The 23948-nt window shown below is 40.1% G+C and overlaps 2 protein-coding genes and 1 long non-coding RNA gene across 5 annotated transcripts in view; 2 read left to right on the top strand and 1 right to left on the bottom strand.

Moving 5' to 3' along the window:
* LOC138158564 (large ribosomal subunit protein eL28-like) overlaps positions 1–5146 on the top strand; it is a 15818-nt gene extending 10672 nt beyond the window's left edge. The window contains exon 3 of the mRNA XM_069084615.1: positions 4673–5146. Within this exon, the coding sequence (XP_068940716.1) occupies positions 4673–4995 (323 nt within the window). The 3' untranslated portion in view covers positions 4996–5146. The remainder of the gene's footprint in view (positions 1–4672) is intronic.
* Positions 5147–9145: 3999 nt separating this feature from the next.
* FUS (FUS RNA binding protein) lies at positions 9146–22760 on the top strand. Of its 3 annotated transcripts, none has more exons than XM_069084614.1 (15): positions 9146–9277; positions 11392–11416; positions 11501–11652; positions 12551–12692; positions 12822–13006; positions 13191–13440; positions 15179–15213; positions 16683–16715; positions 17121–17227; positions 17353–17482; positions 17786–17887; positions 18222–18345; positions 18661–18761; positions 18880–19027; positions 19363–22760. In XM_069084614.1, exons 1-15 carry the CDS (start codon positions 9265–9267, stop codon positions 19400–19402), a joined length of 1587 nt encoding a protein of 528 aa, XP_068940715.1. In that variant the 5' UTR covers positions 9146–9264; the 3' UTR covers positions 19403–22760. The 3 variants fall into 3 exon arrangements, with proteins under 3 accessions (XP_068940715.1, XP_068940714.1, XP_068940713.1); XM_069084613.1 differs by having other exon boundaries at positions 12548–12692; positions 17124–17227; XM_069084612.1 differs by having other exon boundaries at positions 12548–12692.
* LOC138158566 (uncharacterized) lies at positions 13348–14014 on the bottom strand. The gene is made up of 2 exons (XR_011167676.1): positions 13876–14014; positions 13348–13835 (listed from the first exon to the last, which is right to left on the bottom strand). It is a non-coding gene; the product is annotated as an uncharacterized lncRNA (long non-coding RNA).
* Positions 22761–23948: the final 1188 nt, after the last annotated feature.

Raw genomic sequence — 23948 nt, 5'->3', positions numbered from 1 at the left:
TTGTATAGGAGAGCAGTGGGGGTTAGATTTGGAGAGGTCTTCTAGATTTTGTTTCTCTTTTATTTCTAGTAGTAAGAAGGCATCCCTAAGTTGTATTAGAATTGTGAATTGTGAATCTGGAACTCTGGGTGCTAGTCCTGACTCCAAAATAACTATGTCTCCATTTCAATAAAGTTTTGTAGTTGTTTTCATATACTTTCTGTATGTGTCTAGAAAGGTAGACTGATATATTTTATACATTCTGTAGTAATTTTTTTTTGCTTTTTTTGGAGGGGGGAGGGCAGAGCAATTGGGGTTAAGTGACTTGCCCAAGGTCACATGGCTAGCAAGGGTTAAGTGTCTGAGGCTGGATTTGAACTGAGATCCTCCTGACTCCAGGGCCAATGCTCTATTCACTGTTTTAGCACCTAGCAGCCCCTTCTATAGTTATTTTAAAATGCATTTTTTTTTCTATATCTTTCTACTGCATTTTATTGGTAACGTACAGAAATTCATGTGGATTTACATTTATACTCTGCAAATTTGCTGAATTTTTTGATTCAATTAAATTTTTAGTGACTTTAGGGTTTTCTTTTTGTTTTTTTTGTAGGGCAATTGGGGTTAAGTGACTTGCCCAAGGTCACATGGCTAGTTTTTGCGTTGTGTCTGAGTCTGGATTTGAACTCTGGTCTTCCTGACTCGAAGGCTGGTGCTCTACTCACTGCGCCACCTGGCCTCCCTGACTCTAGGGTTTTCTATATATACTATCCATATCATCTGCAAAAGTCAATCGTTTTTATTAATACTGTTTTACACGTAATTGGGAAATAAGTTATACAGGCACTGGGGCATAGAGATCCACCATGCCCTGCTGGAAAACTTGAAGGGAGAAGATATGGGAGAGGGCAGATTGGAGGAGGGAATGTCCTCTGGGACTGCTATTTTGGGGCGGTGGGTAGGGGAAAACGGGGAGAAAATTTGTATCTCAAAATTTGGTGGAAATGAATGATATAAACCAGAAGTTAATAAATTGTTTTGGAAAAAAAAAAGACAATCAATAGGTTTGTTTCCTCTTTACCTATGTTATTTCCCTCGACTTTATTTTTTCTTTCTAAGGTAACATTTCTAGTACAATACTAAATAGTAGTGGTAATAAAGGTTATCCTTACTTTACCCTGATCTTATTGAAAAGTTCCTCAACCATTCTTTATTACATAGAATGTTTGCTCTTGGTTTTAGATAAGTTTAGGTACTAATTGCCATTTTTAAGGAAAAGTCCCTTTATCCCTATATTTTCAAGTGGTTTTTTTTTTTAAGTAGAAACAGGTATTGGATTTTATTAAAATCCTTCTTACCATCTATTGATATAATAGTGTGATTTTTGTTATTTTTTTATTAACATGTCTGATTTTATTAATAGTTATCGTTTTATTGAACCAATTCCTCATTCATCGTATAGATCCAACCTGGTCCTAATGTATAATCTTTTGAATGTATTTTTGTAGCCTATTTGCTAATATTTAATATTTTTGCCTTTTTTTTAGTTCATTTGAAGTTTAATAGATTCTACTCCAACCCTTCCCTTTAATTCCTATTTCTTTGTTGTTCATTAGGGACATTGGTCTATAGTTTACTTTGTCTCTGTATCAAAAAATATTTATATTACAGAAAAGGCTTGGAAGAGTCCTTTCTTTTCCCATTTTTGTAAACAGTTTATGTGATATTGGAATTAATTATTCTTTTGATATTTAATAGAATTCATTTGTAAATATATCTATTCCTAGAGATTTTTCCTTTGTGAGTTCATTTAAGGCTTATTCTTTTTCTCTGATACTGAGTTAATTATCAATTTCTTCTCTTTTTATTCTGGGAATTTTATATTATTGTAAATATCCATTTCATCTAAAATTGTCAGTTTCATTAAAATGTAATTGAGTGAAATAATTCCTTTCTTCTTCATTTATTGTGAATTCTCCTTTTTCATACAAGCAATTTGGTTTTCCTCTCCTTTTAAATCAGACTAGCTAACTTTATTAGTTTTTTTTTTTTAACAAAAACATTTTTATTCACCCACTTGATGTTTTCTGGGGTTTTTTGGCTTTCAATTTTTTTAATCTCTTCTTTGATTTTTCAGGATTTCTATTTTGGTTTTAAATTGAAGGCTTCTGATTTGTTGTTTTTCTAGTTTCTTTAGTTATATGTCCAATTCTTTGTTTCTTTTGTTGATGAAATAATTTATAGATGTAAAAATTTCCCCAAGGACTCATTTAGCTCCATCCTATAAATTGGTTATGTTATCTCATAGTCATTTCCTTTGATGAAATTTTCTATTGTTTCTATGATTTGTATCTCTACTGTGTGGGATAATGAGTCCCCTCCCTTTTTGCCTTTTTTTCCTCCTAAGACCGACAAAATAGGGCAAAACCACACCTATGTCCCCTATCTTATTTAATTTCACCTTACTAGTTATTCCTTTTCTTCTTTTTACTTGTAAACATTGCATCTTCACCTAGTCTTTTCCAACTGATCAAATATGTCTACCTTTCTCTGTTTTCTCCTCGTGTGTTTCCACTTCTTAGTACCTTCTCAATTCTGACCATCTCATTAGGAATGTTTGAAAACCCTCTTTTTCCACTCCCATATAAATGTTGCTTTCTCCAGTAAGAATTTGTAAGTTCTTTAAGAAGACTTGCTTTTGTATTTGTGTCCTGAGATCTCAGCACTATACTTGAGGAGTAGTAGCACTTAATAAATGCTTTTCATTCAATCATTTAAGTGCTGATTAGGAGACATGGGTGTAGACTTGTATAACTAGAAAAGAAGCCAGAGTACTACTGTATATTGATCTTTGTGAAATACTACAATCACCAAAAGAAGGTAACCAGTATATTGGGTAAGGTCTTTTATATTGTACTTTACAGAAAGAAGTACAAGCTGGGATGGCATGAAGGGATTTTGATAATGGTAGCTAGCATTTACATAGAACTTTTAAGTTTATATATATATCATAGTATATATAATATATATATATATATTTAAGTATGACATAATATATACTCTTATTCACTGTATGGGCGTTACCTCACTCAAAGTGAGAACCTTAAAAGGACTTAGCCTACAAGGACCAGGGTCTCCCAATGCATCCTGGGCCATCTCCAGTCATCCTAATGAATATCTGGCCACTGGACCCTGATGGCTCTAGAGGAAAAAGTGAGGCCACCTTGCATGGCCCTCCCTCACTCAAATCAAAGTTAACTACAAGTCACGTCATCAGTTCCAAGGACAAACACAGTACTTTTAAGATTCGAAAAGTGCTATACATATATTATTTCATTTAATTCTCACAAAAACCCCTGTGAGGTAGGTGCATATCATCCTTATTTTTTAGAGAAGGAAACTGAGATTGAAAAGGGTTGAATGCCTTGACCAGGGTCACAGAGCTTGTGGCTGAGGCAGGCTTTGAACTCAAGTCTTCTGTACTCCAGGTCCAGCATTCTGGGCAGTATGTTACCATCTTACTGTCTCAGCTTGGCCATCAGCAGTGGAGGAAGTACTTATCCTGGTCAATCACCAATCTAAGTAATCCAATTTAAGCTTATTAGAGTCAGTTCATCATTCTAGACTGTTGAAATCTTTGGATTCCAATTCTATCATCCAGGGTATTTTCTGCATATATAAGGAACATGCTACTTTGCCACTTTCCAAGTCATAGATAAAAATGTTCAGCAGAACAGGACACAGGGCAGAATTCTGTGGCATTCTACTAGCAACTTCCATTTCTGAATTCACCAAGTGTACTGTCGTCCTGTTCACATCTATTCCCATCTCTCAGTGTTGTCTATATTATAGATTTTGTCAAATTCTTTTCTCTTCCAGGACCTGTTACTTTTAGACTTTTCCTTGTTCCATACTTCCATATAGTCCAGGCCCTCACTGTCCTATGATTGAGCCTCACCCGAGCCTGTTCCCTGTTCACACCTTTCTTTGTATTTCATAGGAAGCAATGAGATCTGATTTGTTGCCCCTTGGGACCTGTAGCAGCAAGCACCCCAAGCGCATCTTCAGGGTTTGCTGCCCATACAGGTTCTTGGATCTGCTCTGTTAAAGGAAAGCAACTCAAAATGGGTTAACAAGCTTACTTTAATCAGTCAGACCTATATTGTTTACCTTGTTCAGGGGAAAAAGGTCAGCACCCCAAACTTCAAAATATACAGACAGAATTATCAAGACATTAACAGATCAAGTAGACAGCTTTCCAAACTGTCCAACCATTACATCCATACCCAGTCAACATCTGGCTTTCCACATCTGGGTTTTTCAAAGCCGGGGGACTCTCAACAAGGGCTTCCCAGAATTCAGATCAAATCACAGAACACTTCTCAAAGTGAGTCCCAAAACAAAGCTACACATCAGGGCTTATATAGCCTTCTCCTGGCTCAGAGAATGTAACAACCTTATTGACCCACTGGCCAATCAAGAAGTATCTACGGAAAAACAAGCCTCCCTCCCCAGACTTCAGGTGCATTTTAGCCTAGGGGCAGGGAAGATCTTCCAAATTTGCATTCCCATTACAGGACCTTTCTCTGGTTCTGGATGATCTGATAGAGGAATAATTATTTTAGGTCAAACACCTTCTAGAGATACAATATCTTAGCCTAAAGAAATAACAATAATAGACTTTCTGTCTCTGCAGCCTCCACAAGAACGGCACCAGCCATGTCAGCCCACCTGCAGCAGATGGGCCTTCGGAACCGCTCTAGCTTCCTCATCAAGCGCAACAAGCAGAGCACTGGGCCCAACAAAACCTCAAGGCCCGAAACTCATCCAGCTACAAACAGGCTGATCCACTGGAAGACAGTGGGCATCAAGCCAGCTGTCGACGGCAAGGGCAAGGGCATCGTGGTGGTGCTGAAGAAGAGGAAGCCTACCACTTCCTATGTGAGGACCACAGTCAACAAAAATTCTTGGGCCACACTCAACAGTGTCTGGCACATCATCCGCAGGAATAAATACTGAAATGATATCCGCATGGCCTCACTGCACCAGGCCAGTGACATCCTGTGGAGGCAGAAGCCAGCAATGGTGAAGAAGCAGGCTTAGGTGCCAGGCCTGCCTTTGGCTAATAAAGTCAGACTGTCTAACTTGAAAAAAAGAAAAAAGAAATATCAATAATCCTAAGAATTTCCAATAGGAAGAGATATTTGGGAATAGATGGGCCTTTATGTCTTTCGAATCATACCTCCACTGCCTTTGTACCAGATTGGGCCTTCCTACTCTCCCATCTTCCTCTAGCTCCTATATGTTCTATGGGCTATGCTCAGACTATTCAGACTGCACCACCTTTGGTCAGGTTGTGTATTTTCCCATTTTTTAGGGTACAGATCAATACTCATCTCTTAAAACAGTATTTCCATTTGTGATACAGGCTCTTCTACAAAGTAATATTTACTTCAGAAGGTATATTTATAAATATACAAAAATGCTCCCCCATCATATGGAGATATAATCCTTCTCCCCTCTTTGTATGACCTCAACCTCTAGGGAAAGAAAGAGGTTTGGGTTCATGGGTTCCCACAGAACACAATTTCTTTTCTAAGTCCACAACTCCTCTCAGGCTGGAGTCCCAGGCACTCTGGCTTTTCCAGGGCTTCCATTCAGCCTGGCTGGTTGCACCACCCTACATGTAATCCTCACTCCAAGATCTCCATGACTGGAACTACTGGTCCTGTGGGGCTAAAGAGAAAGTGACCAGCTCAATGTCACCAGTTTTAAAGATTCAGGTAGCCAAGGACTCCCCTAGGTAAATTGGACATGCTCAAAATCATTGTTACCTTGATTAAATTATAATGATAATATACAATTCTTTAGTACTTAAAGATTTTACAAAGCATTTTCTTTACAAAATATTATGTTAGGTAGTATATTAACTCCATTGTATAGTTGAGGAAACAGATATAAAGTCTGATTTGCCCATGGTCTCACAGAGAGTAAAGTATCTAAGATGGGCCTTGAACTTGAACTGACCTCTAAGAGAGCTCTTTATACAATAGTATATGACCTCTCCTCCTTATATAACCTTTGCAATTCTAGTCTTTGGTCAGGTACTTTTGTTGGCATATATGTATAACATAGATTAACCTGGAATCTATGCTTGTTTTATCTCCCCACTAGATTTTCAAGTTTTTCCAAGGCAAGAACAATATCCGTCTGATTTAATAAGGCTCCACTGAGATACTTTCTTTTTAAATATTTTTGATGCTTTTTTTCCCTGTCATGGTTACTTTTTTTTTTTTTACTGACTGCCCTCTTACAATTAAGTATAATCAAGTAAAGCAATATCGGTTTTGTCTAAAAATGTATGCCTCATTCTACACCTATAACTCACTATATCCCTCTCTTTTCTTTCCTACCTCTGCTAAACTCTGGCTTCTTCCACATTCCGATCAGTAACCTTCTTACCCTGAAAAAACCTCTGTCCCTCTGACCCTTCATCTGTGTATAGAGTTCTTTCTTAGGACCACTGTTTCATATGGAACCCAGGCCATTCAGGATCACTTTTTACTCAGCTCTGCTCCTGACCCCTTACATCTCTGGAATAGCAATCTTCTCACTCAGAGGATGTCTCTTACTCTGTAGCTATCTTCTATTCATGATTCCCTTCTCAAGACTAGGAATATTCCAGGCTATTCACAATCACATCAATTCTATCCTGGCTCAGGTCCTGACCCTTCAGACTTTTCCACCTTGCCCTCAGGTAGATATGTATACCCTTGGTACCTTCTTCCCCTATTTCTATCTCCCTCTAATGTGTTATCTTCCCCCTTTAGAATATAAACTTCTTTAGGGTTGGGACTGACATTTTGGGGCTTGTGTTTTTATTCTCAATGCTTACCAGAGTGCCTGGTGCATGGTAAGTGTTTAACTTTATCTATCTGCTCTCTTATCTATATATCATTAGCTTTTGGAAGTGAAGATTGTTCTATTGAGAGAGTTCTGAAGTCTTTGTCATTTTTCTTCCGGTTTTTTTTTTTTGGTCATTGTATAAATTGGTCTTCTGATTCTGTTTTACAGAGTTCTTACTTTGCATACATTCAAACATATACTCAAATTTCTTTGAATTCTTTGTATTCATAATTTTTGATGCTTTAATAATTTCATTATATTTAAAATACTGCACTTTCTTCATCCACTTCCAAAACTGGTAGGCACTCAATTTGTTTCTGGCAAGTACTTTAATAAAACACTCTCTCTTTTTGTCATATAAAAATATGGGACCTTTTCCTCTGGTTTTGATCTCCTTGGAGGTATATTCCAGTAGTAGTATTACTGTGTCAAAGGGTATATACAATTAATGAATTTTGGGGTATAATCTCAAATTGTTCTGCTAAATAATTGGACCAATTTATGGGTACATAGTACATTATGGTGTTTGCCTTTTCATAGCTCCTTCACCATTTACTATTTTTCTTTTTCATTATCTTTGTTAATCTGACAACTATAATGTGAAATCTTGCGCTTGTTTTAATTTTTGTTCCTCTTATTTCCATTGATTTTTTTTAAGGACTGTGAATAAAATTGTGAAGGCTATCTTTGATTTGTGAAGGCTGGCCTACTCAGCAGATTTTAGCAAAGTGTTTAACAGTTTCTCATAATATTTTGTGAAGTGGACTTTTATGTCCTGTCTCCAGTTACAGTTATCCTGTCTGTGGCTGCTATGCATTCAAGGGACAAAGTGAAGGAACAGGTTAGGCAAGTATATGATTCCTAGAATTAGTCTGTTGGGTCTTGTGATGTCAGAGCTCAAGAGCCCCCAGAGATCTAATAGATTTAAAAAATCTTTGGTTTTTGCATATTTTAAAAAAATATATTCTTTCTCCTTCCCAGAGAACAATCCCTTGTAACAAAGAATAAAAGGAAAAAAATCCATTCTGTAAAATTAACGTGCAATCAGTGGCTCACAGCCCTGTCCCCCTAGGGAGGTGACATGGGCTCAGATTCATTTTAAGAGGTCTTGACTTGTGGGGGACCAGTTCTGCCTCCACCCCAGGGTAAAGCTCCAGGGAAATCCCTAAAACAAGGCTTAGGTGAGGCTGATATTTAGGATTTTCCCCAAGTGTAGATTACAAGCCTCCTTCCAGGAAAGGTAATCAATGTACACAGATTGTTAAAGGACAACCATATATTTTTTCCACCAGAGAATGCTGAAGACACGAAAGGGTGAAAAGGCACCTATGGATAGATACCGAAAACAAAAATGTCTCAGCTAGCTCAGTCTATTAAAACCCTCGCCTTTCAGTCTCAGGGCGAGCATCGTGCGGAACTGTCCCTATGCGGTCGTCACCGAGGCTGTGAATGGGGGGATGTCTTCAAGAATGTGCTGCTAAAACCCTAACAAGGGGCTCTGGAGATTGATCTGCATCAACATTTTCATTGTTTTATTAAGTCTAAATAATGAACAAAACAATAAATCAAGCTCGTTTGTAGCGCTGGTCAAATGCCGAGGTGCAGACTCTCACACTGAAAACTGAACAATTGGAGCTGGTCGGGACTGGCTCCGGTGCGCCCCCGGCTGGGTAGGGGTCTCCTAGGGGGTGCTGTGGGGGTGAGTGAGGAAATGTCAGCGGGGGGCGGGGTGGGCAGCGGGAGCATGGCGTGGTGTATTATGGCCCCAGAGAAGGTCAGGGATGCACAGCTCGCCGCGTCTATTGTAACCAGCCGTCCTCTTCTCAAGCGGGTAGAGCATCCGCTCCTCGCCTCTCGCTCCGGGATGGGAAGGAGTTGGGGGTGACTGGCCACCTCCTCCGCCTCGGCCGCCCGGCTCCGGAACTCAGCCAGCCTTACTCCCCCTCAATCCCCACCAATGGTTCGTTCTTGCAAGGCCGTCACCCCTCCCCCTTCACCTCCCCTTCCTTTCTTTTCCTGCCTTCGCTTCGGAGCCTACCATTCTTTATCCATAGGGGAGTCTATAGATTTTCTGATTAGAATGAAACAATGTTACCTCTTTATGACCAGTATAGACGAAATGTGCAAACCAAAAATTTCCCATAGTTTATATTTTTCATCTCTTTGTATAGATCGTCTCGCAAAATTCCGTAACTTAGCGTTCGTTCCATCTCTGCCCGCCCCCACGTTCTAGATTTGGTACAGCTCTCTGCGGTGCGTAGGAGGAGGGGAGGAGTACATAAGTTTCAGCGCAGGGGGTGGGGCTCTTCAGTCCTCGAGGCGTCGGCGGTCGGCTGCCTTCTATTTTGTGTTGCTCGGCAGCCGGTGTGCGCGTGCGCGGACATGGCCTCCAACGGTAAGAGCTCGTGGGGGAGGTGAGCCGATCTTTGATCGCCTCGCGCGAAGGTTGGGTTAGCATTCGGAGCTACCTGGAGCCCTTTTTTGGGGCTGGGAGTAGGGAGGGAAGGTAGTATGGTTGGATGGGTTGTGGCCGTATCTGGGAGGAAGGGTCTCATCGACGCGCGGTCTAGGCGGGAAGTAAGCGGAGGGCGGTAGGCGGGGAGAAGGGAGGCCGCTGCCGCCATTTTGTTCCATGGTTCTGGCGCGTTAGCTTGTAGAGCTGACTGGCAGAACAGGTTTTTTGTGGTCTCCCCTTTTTTTGAGAGCGAAGATCCTGGCGGCTGGGATGTTGGGCGCATAAGGTAGCAGAGGAAAATTCCGTTCTTTGCTTTCTCCCGCTGCTAGCTTTTCGCTCCTTCCCGCTTTGTCGCAGTGCCGCATCCGGGAGACTCTGGTGCGCACGCGCGCTGGATCCACGCCCTGCCCGCGAGCGGAGGCCTGGTCGGGGTTCGCGCGTCCCTCCCTCCCGGCCGCTTCCCAGCTGCATCTTGGCTTTTCTATTCGCGCTAGATTTCTTCCTGCTTTCTCGTCCCCTTTTTTTCTCGTTCTTTCCACTTTATGGCCGAGCTTTTGCTTCTAAGGACACCCGGTGTGCCGGGGAGAGGTTTGCAAAGCATACCTTTCCTTGTACATCAACTAACGGCCCCAGAAATTACTAGTTGGTGCGTTGGCGTTCAGGCCTGTATTTTTCTTGCTCGAGCTTCTCTCCTGAGGTTCTCCGTGATCTCCCTAGCACTAGGAAGGAAGAGTTGGGATTGGTTTGTCTTCTCGGATTCCCCTTTATGAATGAAGGGGCTCTTTTGTTCTGAAAGACGGGGATTCGTGTTCCCTGCTTCGGCAGCCCTTGGGTAACCAGGGCGATAATTCTCCTGCTGTTGGGTACGGCCCTCAGCTTCCTCGGATGTTGTAATTTGAGCCTCACCTCAGCTTCTGGAAAGTAGGGCAGGTCATTTTACAAAAGATTAAGAAGAGATTCGAGCAAGGTCTTATAAAGTGGCAGAACCAGGACCAAAAAAAAAAAAATGGCCAGATTTCTGCTTTCACTAGAAAGCCAGGTGCGCACATTTCTTACTGAGAATGGAGGAAAAGACAGGTTGTCTGGTTTTAATATTTTCTAAAAGAACCTCAATCCCTTGGATTTAAAGTGCTGAGATTGCAGAGAGGATGGTTTAACTGAGGAGGTAAATACAGTGAAACTTACTGAAAATTTCTCAGCTGTTTCCTTTGAATTCTGTTTGGAGGGAAGAAGCCTAAACTGCTTTTCTTTTCTCTGTCTTTGTCTTTTGGTCATAATTTTTTTTTCTATTTTACTTCTGGTTTTAAGAGACATTGAAAGTTCGTTTTAAGAAATTTTTCATTGAACTTTTTTTTTGTTTTCCGCATTCCTTTCATTTCCAAATCTATTCTTGACCCCATTTCTCTACCCCAAATCATTCCTTCTAACAAAGTATAAAAATAGGGGGGAAAAGGCTGGCAAAACCAATCGGCAAAAACCCCGATTGTCTCTTCCCCCATCCCCTTTTCAAATAGTAATTATTCTACCATGGATATCCATATCTGCATAAATCTCTACAAAGAAAATATGATTTACTCATCTTTTTTGGGAAGGGTAGCATAGCATGGTGTTGTTTCCTCATCAGTTCATATGAATCCTCAGAATTCCTTATATATTCATTTTCTAGCCCATTTTAAAATATATTTTCATGACATACACGTGTTATGTATATATACATGAATGCCTTTGGTATTTTTCTACGTGTGACTTTATGGACATTGGTGTATGGTGTTTTTCTATCTTCCTTGGGTTGTGTTTATCATTTATCCTCAAATTTTGATTTTTTTCTTTCTCTAATCTCAAGGAACATTTTTTTCAGAGAATCCTCACTTCTATGAACTAGAAGGCTTAGCTTTATAGTCTTTTGTGAGACTGCTCCCTCTTTCCTCCCCTATTTTTAAAATTTTGCATTTTTGAGATTGAACTTTTTGAAGCACATAGGTTGCTATGTGGGGTGGGTGGTTATATGTGTATATAAGAGTAATATAATTTGCCTTTTCTTTTTTCCTTTACAGAGTACACTCAGCAGGCCACACAAAGGTGAGTATGATATCATTGAATACAGTGGTGGAAGGATGTCCATGTCCAGTTTTCATTTTTTTGATAATTATGTTCTTTTTCTAGCTATGGGGCTTACCCTACCCAGCCTGGACAAGGCTATTCCCAACAGAGCAGTCAGCCCTATGGCCAACAGAGCTACAGTGGTTATGGCCAATCAGCTGATACCTCAGGCTATGGTCAGAGTAGCTATGGCTCCTCCTATGGACAACAGAGCAGTAAGTATTACCTTATTCTGGCCACCTTTCTGAAAACTATATTTAGAATCAGAATTTTATATTTCAGAGGAATTAATTTAACAAACATGTTAAGACTTTTGAAATCTTCAAATCCCTTTTACTGCATATCATTTTTTAAATTATTTTGTCTCAGTCCTTCCTTAAACCTCAAAATTTAATGTGCTAGGACTTCCCTTTATTTTTTAAATGTATTATCCTTTGATTTTTTTTACACCTCTATTCCCTCTTATAAAAAAAATGACAGTGAAAACATAAGAGATTTTTATAGGTCCCCATCTACCCAAGTGGGTGGAGATTTATTTCCTTTAATTTTGATTTGATACTGCTTGAGAGTAAGTGGTTTCACTTTCAAGGAATTTTTTTTGTTTATTATTTTTTTTGGAGGGGGTAAGGTAGGGTGGTTTTGGGGTTAAATGACTTGCCCAAGGTCACATGGCTAGTTTTTGTGTTAAGTATTTGAGGCCAGGGCTGGCCCTCCATTCACTGTGTCACCTAGCCTCCCTGATTTTATTTTTTTTTTTAAAGGAACTTTTAACTTAGGTAGTACTTAATGTGATACTAAGTGTAACTTTGACATTTTGGTAAGGACCAGGAACTAGGTTGAAATAGGAAGCAATTCAAAGGAATATTAAAAAGGACTAAGGATTACTTATATAAAGGCAGAATATAGGTATTCTGCCTTTATAGGATATATAGGATATGTAATCGCTTTGGAGTAATCTTTATGTTGAAAGGGGATTATAAAACATTGGCTGTCAAAAAGTTTGGAGGAAACCTTTAGCAAACATTTCTTATGTTTTATTTGACCCACTTATTTCTTTACTAGGCTCAGCATGACTTTTGACCCTTGAATAACTTATTTTTTTTCTTTCAGCAGGCTATGGTACTCAGTCAGCTCCCCAAGGATATGGTTCTGCAAGTGGCTATGGCAGCAGCCAGAGTTCCCAACCTTCTTATGGTCAGCAATCATCCTATCCTGGTTACAGCCAGCAGCCAACCCCTAGCAGCACTTCAGGGGGGTAAGTTTGGAGAAGGTAGTGAAGAATTGAGCATCGGTTCTTACATTAAAGATAATATGGGGTAGAGGTTAGAAAAATGGAAATAAGGAAGGGTGATGTAGGTTTTAATTTATTTTCTCTCTTCCTTAGCTATGGTAGCAGCTCTCAGAGCGGTAGCTATGGGCAGCCCCAGAGTGGGGGCTATGGTCAGCAGTCTGGCTATGGTGGACAACAAAGCTCCTATGGACAGCAACAAAGCTACAATCCACCTCAGGGATATGGCCAGCAGAACCAGTATAACAGCAGCAGTGGGGGCGGTGGAGGGAGTGGTGGAGGTAAGACCCTTTCTCTCCATCTTTCTAAAGCTCTCTGTTGTTGATCCTAAACCTTACTTAAGAGGGTGGTTTTCTGGTTTTTACAGTTCATATAACCATCCCTAAGTTCACCTTTATTTTAATCTAAAGCTTTTTGGGTCTTCTATGCCCAGAATCTGGACATCCTTCTTTTCCTCCATAACAGGTAGTTATGGCCAAGATCAGTCATCTATGAGTAGTGGAAGTGGTGGCTATGGCAACCAGGACCAGAGTGGAGGTGGTAGCAGCAGCTATGGGGGTGGCCAGCAGGATCGAGGTGGAAGAGGACGGGGTGGCGGCAGCAGCAGCAGTGGTGGCGGTGGAGGTGGTGGCGGCGGCAGCGGATACAACCGTAGCAGTGGTGGCTATGAGCCCCGAGGTCGTGGAGGTGGCCGAGGAGGCAGAGGTGGCATGGGGTAGGTGTCTTGTGGGGAGCTTAGGGAATATTCTTAAATGGGTGGTAAGGGTTGCATGGATGGATCTTCCCTTTCTTCAAATCTAGTCCCCAGGGATGCATGGGTTAGTTTTCAGGGATTGGGGGGGGGTTGTTTGTTTTGGGGGGAGTGACTCTTCTCATCTTATCCCATTGTGCTAAGTTTGATTTTTGTGGGGCACTTAGGAGTAGGCATTGATGATTTTCTTACCTTCCCTTGACCCTACGGAGCAAAGGGCGAGAGGAAACTTACAGTTTCATCTCCAGGGAAAAAATGTGTTTAAATGGTCTGGATTGTAGTTACTATGTATGCTCTCATTGTAAAGGACTTGCCCAGCCCTTGGCAGAAACTTTAGAGAGGGATGGTATCTTCTTCCTCTGCCAGGAAATGAGGCGGGTGGGGACTCTTCCTTTATACCCATCATCCCACATGACCTTTCTTTTCTGAGGGTTGGTTGATAAGAATTTAGCTGCCCCCACAACTGACTGATCCTTCCTGATCACTATGTGCATGACCTTGTAACTGGAATTAGCTGTGCTCACTGAGTCGCAGGCCTTAGAGCAAACGCTCCTGACACAGTGGTCTCGGGTCCTGTTCACCACTTGTCCCCTTTTCCCTTGGCTGCTTTCTTTCTTGAATGTGATCAGTGTGTCAGGCTGGATTTTGGATTTCCCTTCCACCCTTTTTCCCCACATAGTTTCTTTAAAGAAAAAAAAAGTCAGACTTGACATTAAAAAACATTTGTCAAACCTGGTGATAACATGGTCCAAGTGACCCCACTGTCTCAATGTCTATTATTCTATCCTTTGAAATGGGGAAAGGATTGTCAGTGTGTTTTTGTCTTTAAAAACAAACAAATGAACAAAAACAAAACAAAACTTTTTATGAGTTGTACTTATACCAGGTAAGTATTTTTCATGGGTGGGCGGGGGCAATTTAAAAAAAAACATCCAAAAAAATCAGGAAATCTGTGTGTTTGATGCAAAACTTAAAAAAAAAAAAAGCAACTGTTAATGTGACTGTTAACTTGCTCTGCATTTTATGTGCCACAGGTATGAAAGGTGACATTGCAAATACTCCGCTCTTCTCACAGTGTAGAAGGGGTGACCCGTGGGGGGGAAAGACCAAAAACAGCTCAGTAGTTAGGACAGGGCTTAGCTAAGAGTTTGTCTCGCTTTAAGGGGGAATCGCCTTTGGTTTTGACTTCATGGATGGGGGTTGGGTTGCTTGCTGCTTTCAAAGCAAAACCACAAAAATCACTTGTGTTCAGGGCTATCCCAGCCTGGTGTGAAGTGTCTTCTGGGTAAATTGGGGACAGGGTTTTTAAACCAACTTCTCGGTTTGTCGAAACCACTTACTACAAGAGGAAAAAAAACAACTGCCACATCGGAAGAACGACAAAGGAAAACGGGTCATTTTTTCCAGAGGAAATGGAGATTATATATACATATATATTTATATATAAAACACTAAAAAAACAAAACACCAAAAACCAAAACCTTAAACTGTGTCTGAGAAACTGCACACATGTGTGTGACATGCTCAAAGGTCAGATTGAGGGGTGGTCAGGAAGGAATGTATCTTAGTAGCCACTTGTTTCTTCTCCCAAAACAAATATCCACATTGGGGAGAGTGTACAAAAAACAAAACAAAAAAGCCCAAACACCCTGTTGTAGCCGTTGGAAGCTTCATGTCCTTTCTTCTAACTTGTCTTCTCCAGCGGAAGTGACCGTGGTGGCTTCAATAAATTTGGTGGTAAGTGAACAGAGTTTCCAAAATTCCCAACCCCCGGCAATGCTTTGTCTGATTGTTCATTTGCAGATGTCTTCCGTGTTTTTTAAGTGTCAAAGAGGTTTGAAGTGTCCAGAATCACCTCCAGCAGGGTTGGGATGTAGAGTGCCACCTACTGCCAGATTGTGTTATAACCTCTGGAGAGGGTGAAACAGTTGCCTGGTACCAAATTGGTCTGACTGGCTGACTTTTCTCAAAGGTTGAGGATTTCTAATAGACATGGAGGAGGGTGGGTTATAAGAACACCCATTTAGGGACAACTTATGAGATCCTCTGGAGAGAATGTGATAATGTGGTGCCAAACTGGCTTTAGGATCTTTTGACCTGTGTTTCTGAGTTGAGGAGAACAACAAACTAAATATGACTTTAACTTCTGGGGGAGGGCTATGAAACACTGCCTGGCCTGGGTAGAACATAGCTGTGTATTTTATTAGGTACTGAATGGTATTACCCAATTGTAATACATGTATTCTAGCTTTCCCCAGGTGGGACTAGCAGCTAGTTTTGGGAAGGAAGGTGTGGACTACTTCAGGAAAACTGAGTGTATGTGTGGCTCATGGGAAATAACCAGGTCTTTAAAAAACAATGTGACTTCATGAAAAAATGGAAATTTTAAAAAGTCTCCCATTAAGCTGGAAACTTTCTGGTCTGGTTGACACATGGTTTCTTGAACTGTCACTCAACATTTAAAAACCAAAGGCTCATGTGTTTATGAATTAGGTGTGCATTCATTGTGTGTATATGATTTTTGTACATGGTGAATTCAGATAAATACTGGTCACAATGGTCTCTGGAAAGAAATAGAGGCTGTAAACATGGAAATCAAAGATTTTTCTGGTCTGTTCCCTGGGACATGCTATTTTAAAAATACACACAGATATTATATGAATGTATGTGATTTGGGAAAATTTACATGGTTTAAGAAAATGGTTTCTAAAAGCTGAAGCAATAGCAAATGGTTTCAAGAGGGCAAATATCGGTTTAAAAGTTTTGGAGAAGTTGGATGCGCATCGTGCGCCGGTGGTGAATGCCCTCATCTCTCTGGGTTGAGAGAATTGGGCTAAGCTTATAGAATTTGGTCTGGTAAATACAGTGGGGTTTCTTCCCCCTCACCTCAACCAGCCTGTGCTGAGATTTCCCAGCCTGTGCTGGGGAGGCATTGTTTTCTAGAGTGTGGAGTTACCCCTGTGGGGCTCAGGTTACAGATCTTAAAAGACAGGGAGGGGCTTGTCTCCTCCCCACCCCTGCTCAGGGTTTTCCCCTCTGGGCACCAAACCCAGGACAGGGTTTGGGGTGAGGCTGTGAGCACATAACCTGGTTACAGTTTGCAAGAGTGTGTTTGGATTTGGTGTTTTTTTGTCTGACTTTTCTATTTCTGTTCCTCTCTCCTGACTAATGGGTATCTTGTTTTCCTTTTTTTCATGTCATTCAAGGGCCCAGGGACCAAGGATCACGCCATGACTCTGGTGAGCTACAGTCCACAAGAGGAGAGGGGGTGGAGGTTAACAAAGAGCAGAGGTCCTTAGTGGTTTGTGTTGGTAACTAGAATTGTGGGTTAAAGAAACCCAGGGTCAGGAGGTTAGGGGATAAAAGGGCCAATGAAGCAAAACACAGGGTAACTCCTGGGCACAGGGTAAGAAATGGGAGTTCTGAGTAGAGGGGAGAAGAGCTTTATGGTATTTTGTAAGAATAAGGTGGTTGGTGAAGTTATTTTCAATTAGGTGTTTTTCTCCTATACTTGAATGTCATTGCCTGAGGGTAGGAGATTTATGTATGTTGGATTGAATTAAGTATGAAATGTTTAAGTTTTCTTTTTTTTTTTGTCTTCTGTTTCTTCCCTGCACTTCTTTGTGTATATGTGTTTCCCCCAGCAGAACAGGATAATTCTGATAATAATACCATCTTCGTCCAAGGCTTGGGTGAGAATGTTACCATTGAGTCTGTGGCAGATTACTTCAAGCAAATTGGCATTATTAAGGTACTAGAAGGAGCACAAGGGAATGGAGAAAGGCCACCTGGATGTGAGGGAGAAAGTTTTGGGAAAAGTAAAGCATCAGTTTTCAAATCCTTGGAGAATTTTAACTTTTGTGTTTATTCTTTCAGACTAATAAGAAGACAGGGCAGCCTATGATCAACTTGTACACAGACAGAGAGACAGGAAAACTAAAAGGGGAGGCTACAGTATCATTTGATGATCCCCCCTCTGCCAAGGCAGCCATTGATTGGTTTGATGGTAAGTGGGAAAAGGATATAATGATGAAGGGATTGACTCATCTCTTGTCTAAGTATTATGCTTAATCATTTCAGAAGTTGATTATTTTCAAATCCAGTAGACTGTCAATACTTTCCCTATTTTGTTTTTTGTCTTCTTGGCTTAATTATATTATTTAAGGTTAGAAATCCCGTTCCCTTTTAGCTCCCCTATAGTTTTACCTCCAGGTATATAGAAACCCTTACTTTTATTAGTAAACGTTTTGAAAATGTGACCTGTGCTTGAGATTCTTGGACTTAAATTTTCCTTTTTCTCTTCCTTTAGGCAAAGATTTTTCTGGAAACCCCATTAAGGTCTCCTTTGCTACTCGAAGAGCAGACTTTAACAGAGGAGGTGGCAATGGCCGAGGTGGCCGAGGGCGTGGAGGTGAAGCTGATACTTAATATGGGGTGGATACTTCATATGGGGGAGATTTGGCATGGAATATGGGTCAAGGCAGTTTTAATTCTGGAGAGGCTCTTTTGGTAGAGATTTTTTTGATGGGTGTGGCTATAGGACATAGTATGGTGTCAAATGTAATATTTGTCATGTACTGTGCTTATGCTTAAGTGCTAAAAAAGGGGAAGGGGGGACAAGTATTATTTTGGGAAATGATTGCTACAAACAAGAATTAAAATGGGGAAACTCTTTAAAAGTAATAGAAGGTATTCAGAATCTGGGGCAGTGCAAAACTGACTATCCTTCCTTAAATTATTTGTAGGACCCATGGGCCGTGGAGGCTTTGGAGGTGGTGGCAGTGGTGGTGGTAGTCGAGGAGGATTCCCTAGTGGAGGGGGTGGTGGTGGAGGGCAGCAGCGAGCTGGAGATTGGAAGTGTCCTAATCCGTGAGTAAAAATTCAATTCTTATTTAAGGATTCTTTCCTGAATCTCTCTTACTTTTTGTAAAGTAACTGTCTATTGTTCCTATTCTAATCATTTAAAGTCTTATTATTTTACTTTTCTTGCCTTTTTCTCTCTCTCTTGCTGGAGGAAACTTGAATCCCTGTTAATCTTTTAAAATTTATATTCTTATTACTTAGCACGTAGATTAATATGTAATACTTACAAATGTTTTTCATTCGTTAAACTCTTAATCACCATAATCCCAAATTCCCTTATGCTGTTTCAACCTTTATACAATCTCTCAATTTTGTCCTCAGCATATGTGAGAATATGAACTTTTCTTGGAGGAACGAGTGTAACCAGTGTAAGGCACCTAAACCTGATGGACCAGGAGGGGGCCCTGGAGGTTCTCATATGGGTAAGGGTTATATAGTAGGGAAAAGAAGATGAATTGGTTTGGAGGAAGGGGAAAGGGAAAGACAGGAGAATGGGAGGAATATTCTAAGCCCATCCCCTTGTTCACTTTTTATTTCCAGGGGGTAATTTTGGAGATGATCGGAGAGGTGGCAGAGGTGGCTATGACCGTGGAGGGTACCGAGGCAGAGGCGGGGACCGTGGGGGATTCCGAGGGGGCCGGGGTGGCGGGGACAGAGGTGGCTTTGGACCTGGCAAGATGGACTCAAGGTGAGTGACTTAATGATGGTTAACTTATAACTACTGAGTTGAAAGAGTTTTAATTATTGGGATGTGATTGAAAGAAACAGACAACAGTGATGTCCTATAATGTAAGGTTACAAGGCTAAAGAGTTGTTCACAGACCCACACACCAGACATATCTGCATTCCTTATACCCCATCTGGGTCCATACTATGGAGTGGGGAGGGTAAAGGCAGGTGGAGGGAAGTCTTACTAAACAGTAACCCCATAGTCCTATTTCCTACTATGGGGAACATGGGAATGAAGGTGATAATGACTCCTGTCCTTTTAGTGATGGTCATTTTTCATTCTGATTCTTGCAGGGGTGAACACAGACAAGACAGACGGGAGAGGCCGTATTAGCCTGGCTCAGGCATTTCTGGACCATCTTTTCTTCCAGACCCTACTGTTGGTCCCTTTATTTTGTAACCTTCCCACCCAGTTCCCTATCCTTGTTTTGTGTCAGACTTTGTAATTGTAACCATGCCCCCAGCTCCCATTAAATGCCATTGTTTTAGTTATGAAATTATTGTTCCTCTCCTGGAAGAGAGGAGTAGACACTCCCTATCCGTTTCTTGATCTCTTAGCTACCCACCTGAGCTGGGTAAGTATCTGAGGCAGAAAATCAGATACTGGACCATAGATTCTAGACTGCGCTTCAGGAGGAAAATAGGGATTTGATTAGAAACAACTTTAATTCCTCATCTCAAAAGCATTTGCTTTAGACCTTATCTTCCTATCTCTAGTTTCAGATCTCTAACGGCTTTTTATAAGGTTCTAAATTAGGGTTTTGTGTGCATATTGGGTTAATCACATAAGCTTTCAAATAGGGACACAATGATTTTTAGGCCATTTGGTCAAGACTAGGCATTTCTTTACAACTAAGATGAGATATATTCCTTTATTCTTTAAAGACTTGCGTTTTGGCCCAGCCAGTGGTGGTAGGGGGTGTGCAGGGAGGAGTTGAGAGATCCAGATGACTTCAGTGGATTTCAAGAATTTGTTTGTTCCTCCCCTGTCTTTCCCATTTTTGTCAGGGTTGTTTTTTTTTTTTTTAAGCATTAGATAAGGCAGAAAAAAAGAGCAACAGAGTCCCATGCCCCAGGACTGGGGGAGGGGTATGAAGAATTGTCTCTTCCCCTCTGAACTCTTGGAGGGCTGTGTCTGTTTGTCCTGCCCCTCATCAAACTGTCCTTTGAACTGAGAAAGTTGTCCTCATAAGAACGTGGGAGGAAGAGTCTTGGCTTCTCTTAAACTGTCAGAGCATCATGTTTTAGCAGAGGCACAACTAAGGACCAGGAACAGACAGGTGGTTCGTTAGTTACCCTTTGCACAGTTGTACCTTGAGCTTGAGCCATTTCTCAGTGGCTGTTTTGAGTCTGAGTGTTAATATTAGTGCTTTTTATGGTAGACCTGCTGATAAATGAAAAATATTACTAATATTTTGTCGTCATGGTTATACAATATATAGATGTTTCCTTTTAGTAAGCAATAACTGGACCCTAGTGGGATAAAGGGTTTCGTAATTGGACAACTGTTGGATCATTTTATCTTGGGAATGACAAGTGAATGTTCAGGGAGTTATAGCTGTAGGGAAAGGGAAGGAACAAATAAATAATTGAACAAAATTCTGTAGTACTAAACTGAATGCAAAGATTTTAAAGTCTGTATGGGGGGGGGAAGGGAAGGAAGAGAATGTAAGATTATCTGGCTATTGGAAGCTTTCCCTCCTAGCTTTTATCAAATTTATTTAGATATTTCCCAGTTTCATCTGTTGTAAGCATTGTGAATAGAAATGAACCAGATACTTAGGAGGACTTTGAAGTAATTGCATTATAATGAAGCTATTCCTGGCAGGCATATACCTTAAACCAAAATTAACAGTGAACAAAGACTTAAGTGGGAGCCAGGCCATTGGAAGGGACAAGGGCGGTGTAGGGGTTTAGTGTGTAGTGTGGGACTAGAAGCCCCAGATTCTTAATTTCTTACCAGTTTTGTTTTGAGACTATTAATCGATTACAACTATCAATTTCTGTGGGATTCCAACAGTCATGCATTTTTGGCAAGACTTAATCAAAAGGTAACACCTTTTATTAATGCACAGCTGTGAGAGGAAGCTCTTTATCCTGAATACGTCTCCATCTATTTCAGTAGATCACAATAACGTAATAGTAACTTTACTGGTGCTTTTTTTTACCTAATCTAGGAGGCAGGAAAAGTATGACTAGCCCATGCAAAGAAATCTCTATAAAGCTGTCAGATCCTGTCTCAAACTAAGGAGTCATGCTAATCTATTATTCACATTATTCTCTGACAGTGTTTGAGAAGTTAACTTTTTTTTTTTTTAAGGTTAACTTTTTTCCCACGGACTAAAAATTTACTAGTGCTTTAAGTAGTCTTGTCCTGGTGTGGTTTCAAGTAATAACCTATCCTGTTGTCAGCTTTTCAGAGGTCTTCCTACAATGCTTAAAACTGCAGATAATTCTCCAGATGGAGTCAGAAGGGAAATTAATTATCCTTAACTGCTTCAGTGTTAATGCAATTTTACATTTTTTTTTTCCAATTGAAAACTTTGCCCACTTCTTTCCCCCTTGGGGGAAAACCTCTTAACATATCCCCCTCCCTCAAAATCTGTCATATCATCCTGGTCCTTTGGAATCAGTTAGTCATTGCTTTATCTCAAGAGTTTTAAAATTGAGAAAGGATACTTGAGAGGGAATCCAGTTCCCCAGTTGGGCTGTTGTGCTGCCAACTGTCAAGTTATAGGGACTGTCACTTTTAAACTTGATGTTGAAGCTGACTTGGACAAAGTTCTGAACAATTGTTGATCTGTATTGCTTAAAGGGAATTGTCTTTCCAAATCAAGGGACCATTTAAAATAAATTGGGTTTTTTGGTACGCTGTATCACATAAATTGTTCGGTTTTGAAATCTACCAAAACTTCTAGGTCATTTTTATGTGAGCAGTGTATCTTGCAATTGATCTATTTTTGGATCCAAGCAAATGAAGAGCCCATTGATCACTACTTTTTTGAGTTCAGTTGATTCTGTATCTACTGAATTGCAGTTATTTGGGTATTCTAAGACTCTTCAACTACCATGTTGAATATAGATAAAGATATTCCCACATCTAGTAGGCTAGTAATGAGTCTCAAAGAAGGATGTAGTCTGGCATGATTTTAAAATGTTTCCATTTTTAGATCAGTCATTCTCCATCCTGCCAACCTCCAGATTGCGTCCTCTTGGCAAGAACAAGTTGTATACAAACCTATTGGATGATGTGGTATTCTGTCATAGGGTGTTGCATGACAGCTATGAAAGTTCTAAGTATAGTTATTCTGTAGGTTCTTCATTAGTTTTCTGTTACGAAAAGTTCAGTGTAATACTTTTAGGACCTTTAAAATTTAGACCACTAGTCTTGATTCTGCATCGTTTCATAGACATCTTAGCATGTTTCTTTGAATTCTTTTGTCATTAATGATTTCAACACCATCAGATTTTTCAGGCATTCCCATTTGATGAGGACACGTTTTACTTCTGTTATGAAGTACTGCAATGAATTTTGTAGTTGTATGTTAAAACTTGCTTCTGGAAAATGTTTTTCATTTCCATGGTCTCTTCCCATATTGTGGAGCTTACTGGGTTGGCATTGTGAACCCATGCTGGTTCATGGGGTCATTACCCTTTATTTTTATTATTAAAAAATATTGATGCTTATTGTACCAATGTTTCGGCATATATCTTTTTCATCACCTACTCGGCAAGCCATCCCTTATAATATGAAAACTTACCAGTGATACTTGATTATAGTCTGGATAACAGTTTGGGTAACTACAGTTTTCTTTTACTGTGGTTAAATCATCCCATGTGTAGTAAATATTGGTGACAACTATAGTTCAAAGAACTTTTCAACTAGATTTTTTTAATCTAGAAAACTTGTTTTTTGGTCTCCATTCCTGTAGCATTTACTTGCTTAGGAGTTTTCTTAAAATTACAGGAGTTTCAGCAACCATTCAGCTATATAACTGAATATAATTTAGATTTGTTGATTTGAATTAGATAACTAGGTTCTTCTCTAATCTTGATTTTAATGAACCACTTTTCCTTAAGCATGTTTTGGTAGGTTCTTTATGGAAAATACAAAAACAATCACAAGATTGTTTCCGAAGGGAGTTTTCACACTGGTAAAGTCGGATACATCAAAATAACTTTAATGTAAAACTTTTACTTGTTGAAAAATAGAAGCAAAATAGAAGTAGATTAGTGCTCATTTCTCTTTGTCCTTCCTATCCTAAGCTGAAAAGGTCTTTCCCCCCCCCCCCCCCCAAATTGCTTGTTTTGGGATTTATAACTTTACTGTCACTAATACTATGTAGTTTTGTTTTTTTTTAGGTATCACTAATTCCCTCTTTGTTTTTTAGGATTTTAAGTTCATCACAGCATCTTATGCATATAAGTTTCTTTTAGTACTTAGAATTATTTTGTGATTTTTTTTTCTTAGTGAGATAACTTGATTTTAATATCTTCTCATGCCTATAAACTGCTTTTAGAACTTTGGGAATATATAATAAGCCAGAAACTTAACTTTTTCTTCAATCCTGAAATCTGCTCTTGTAAAGTTTTGAGATCGTAGAATGAAAAATGTTTTTCATGCAAAGCTCATCCTTTCTACTTTATTTCTTATTGGTGAGAATCAGGTTCAGAATAGTGTCATTGCTTCTACTTTGTGAAAATTGAAATTATTGACATGATAAATCAAAGTATTTTATTTTTATTTTGCTAGTTTTAGCAGAGTTCTGCATATAATTGGTTATCTACGCCTCGTTTTGTTATCTGAGTTGATACTTATCCTTTAGAGAACCTGGGTAGCCCCCTGCTATTTTAATACCTTTTGTAACCTTGGGTCTTCT

The sequence above is a fragment of the Petaurus breviceps genome, unplaced genomic scaffold (assembly GCF_028583685.1).
Source record: "Petaurus breviceps papuanus isolate PSGF00001 unplaced genomic scaffold, PetGlider_PUasm1.0 175, whole genome shotgun sequence".
Classification (NCBI taxonomy): Eukaryota; Metazoa; Chordata; class Mammalia; order Diprotodontia; family Petauridae; genus Petaurus; species Petaurus breviceps.
The sequence above is the reverse complement of the archived record's forward strand: the minus strand, read 5'-3'. Positions and strand labels throughout refer to the sequence as shown.

What these genes read in the sequence shown, in the direction of transcription:
- FUS (XM_069084612.1), top strand. An exon ending in CTCCTATGGACAACAGAGCA is followed by an intron (nt 11,653 to 12,547) that starts GTAAGTATTACC and finishes TTTTTCTTTCAG; the next exon opens with CAGGCTATGGTACTCAGTCA. An exon ending in AGCCATTGATTGGTTTGATG is followed by an intron (nt 17,483 to 17,785) that starts GTAAGTGGGAAA and finishes CTCTTCCTTTAG; the next exon opens with GCAAAGATTTTTCTGGAAAC.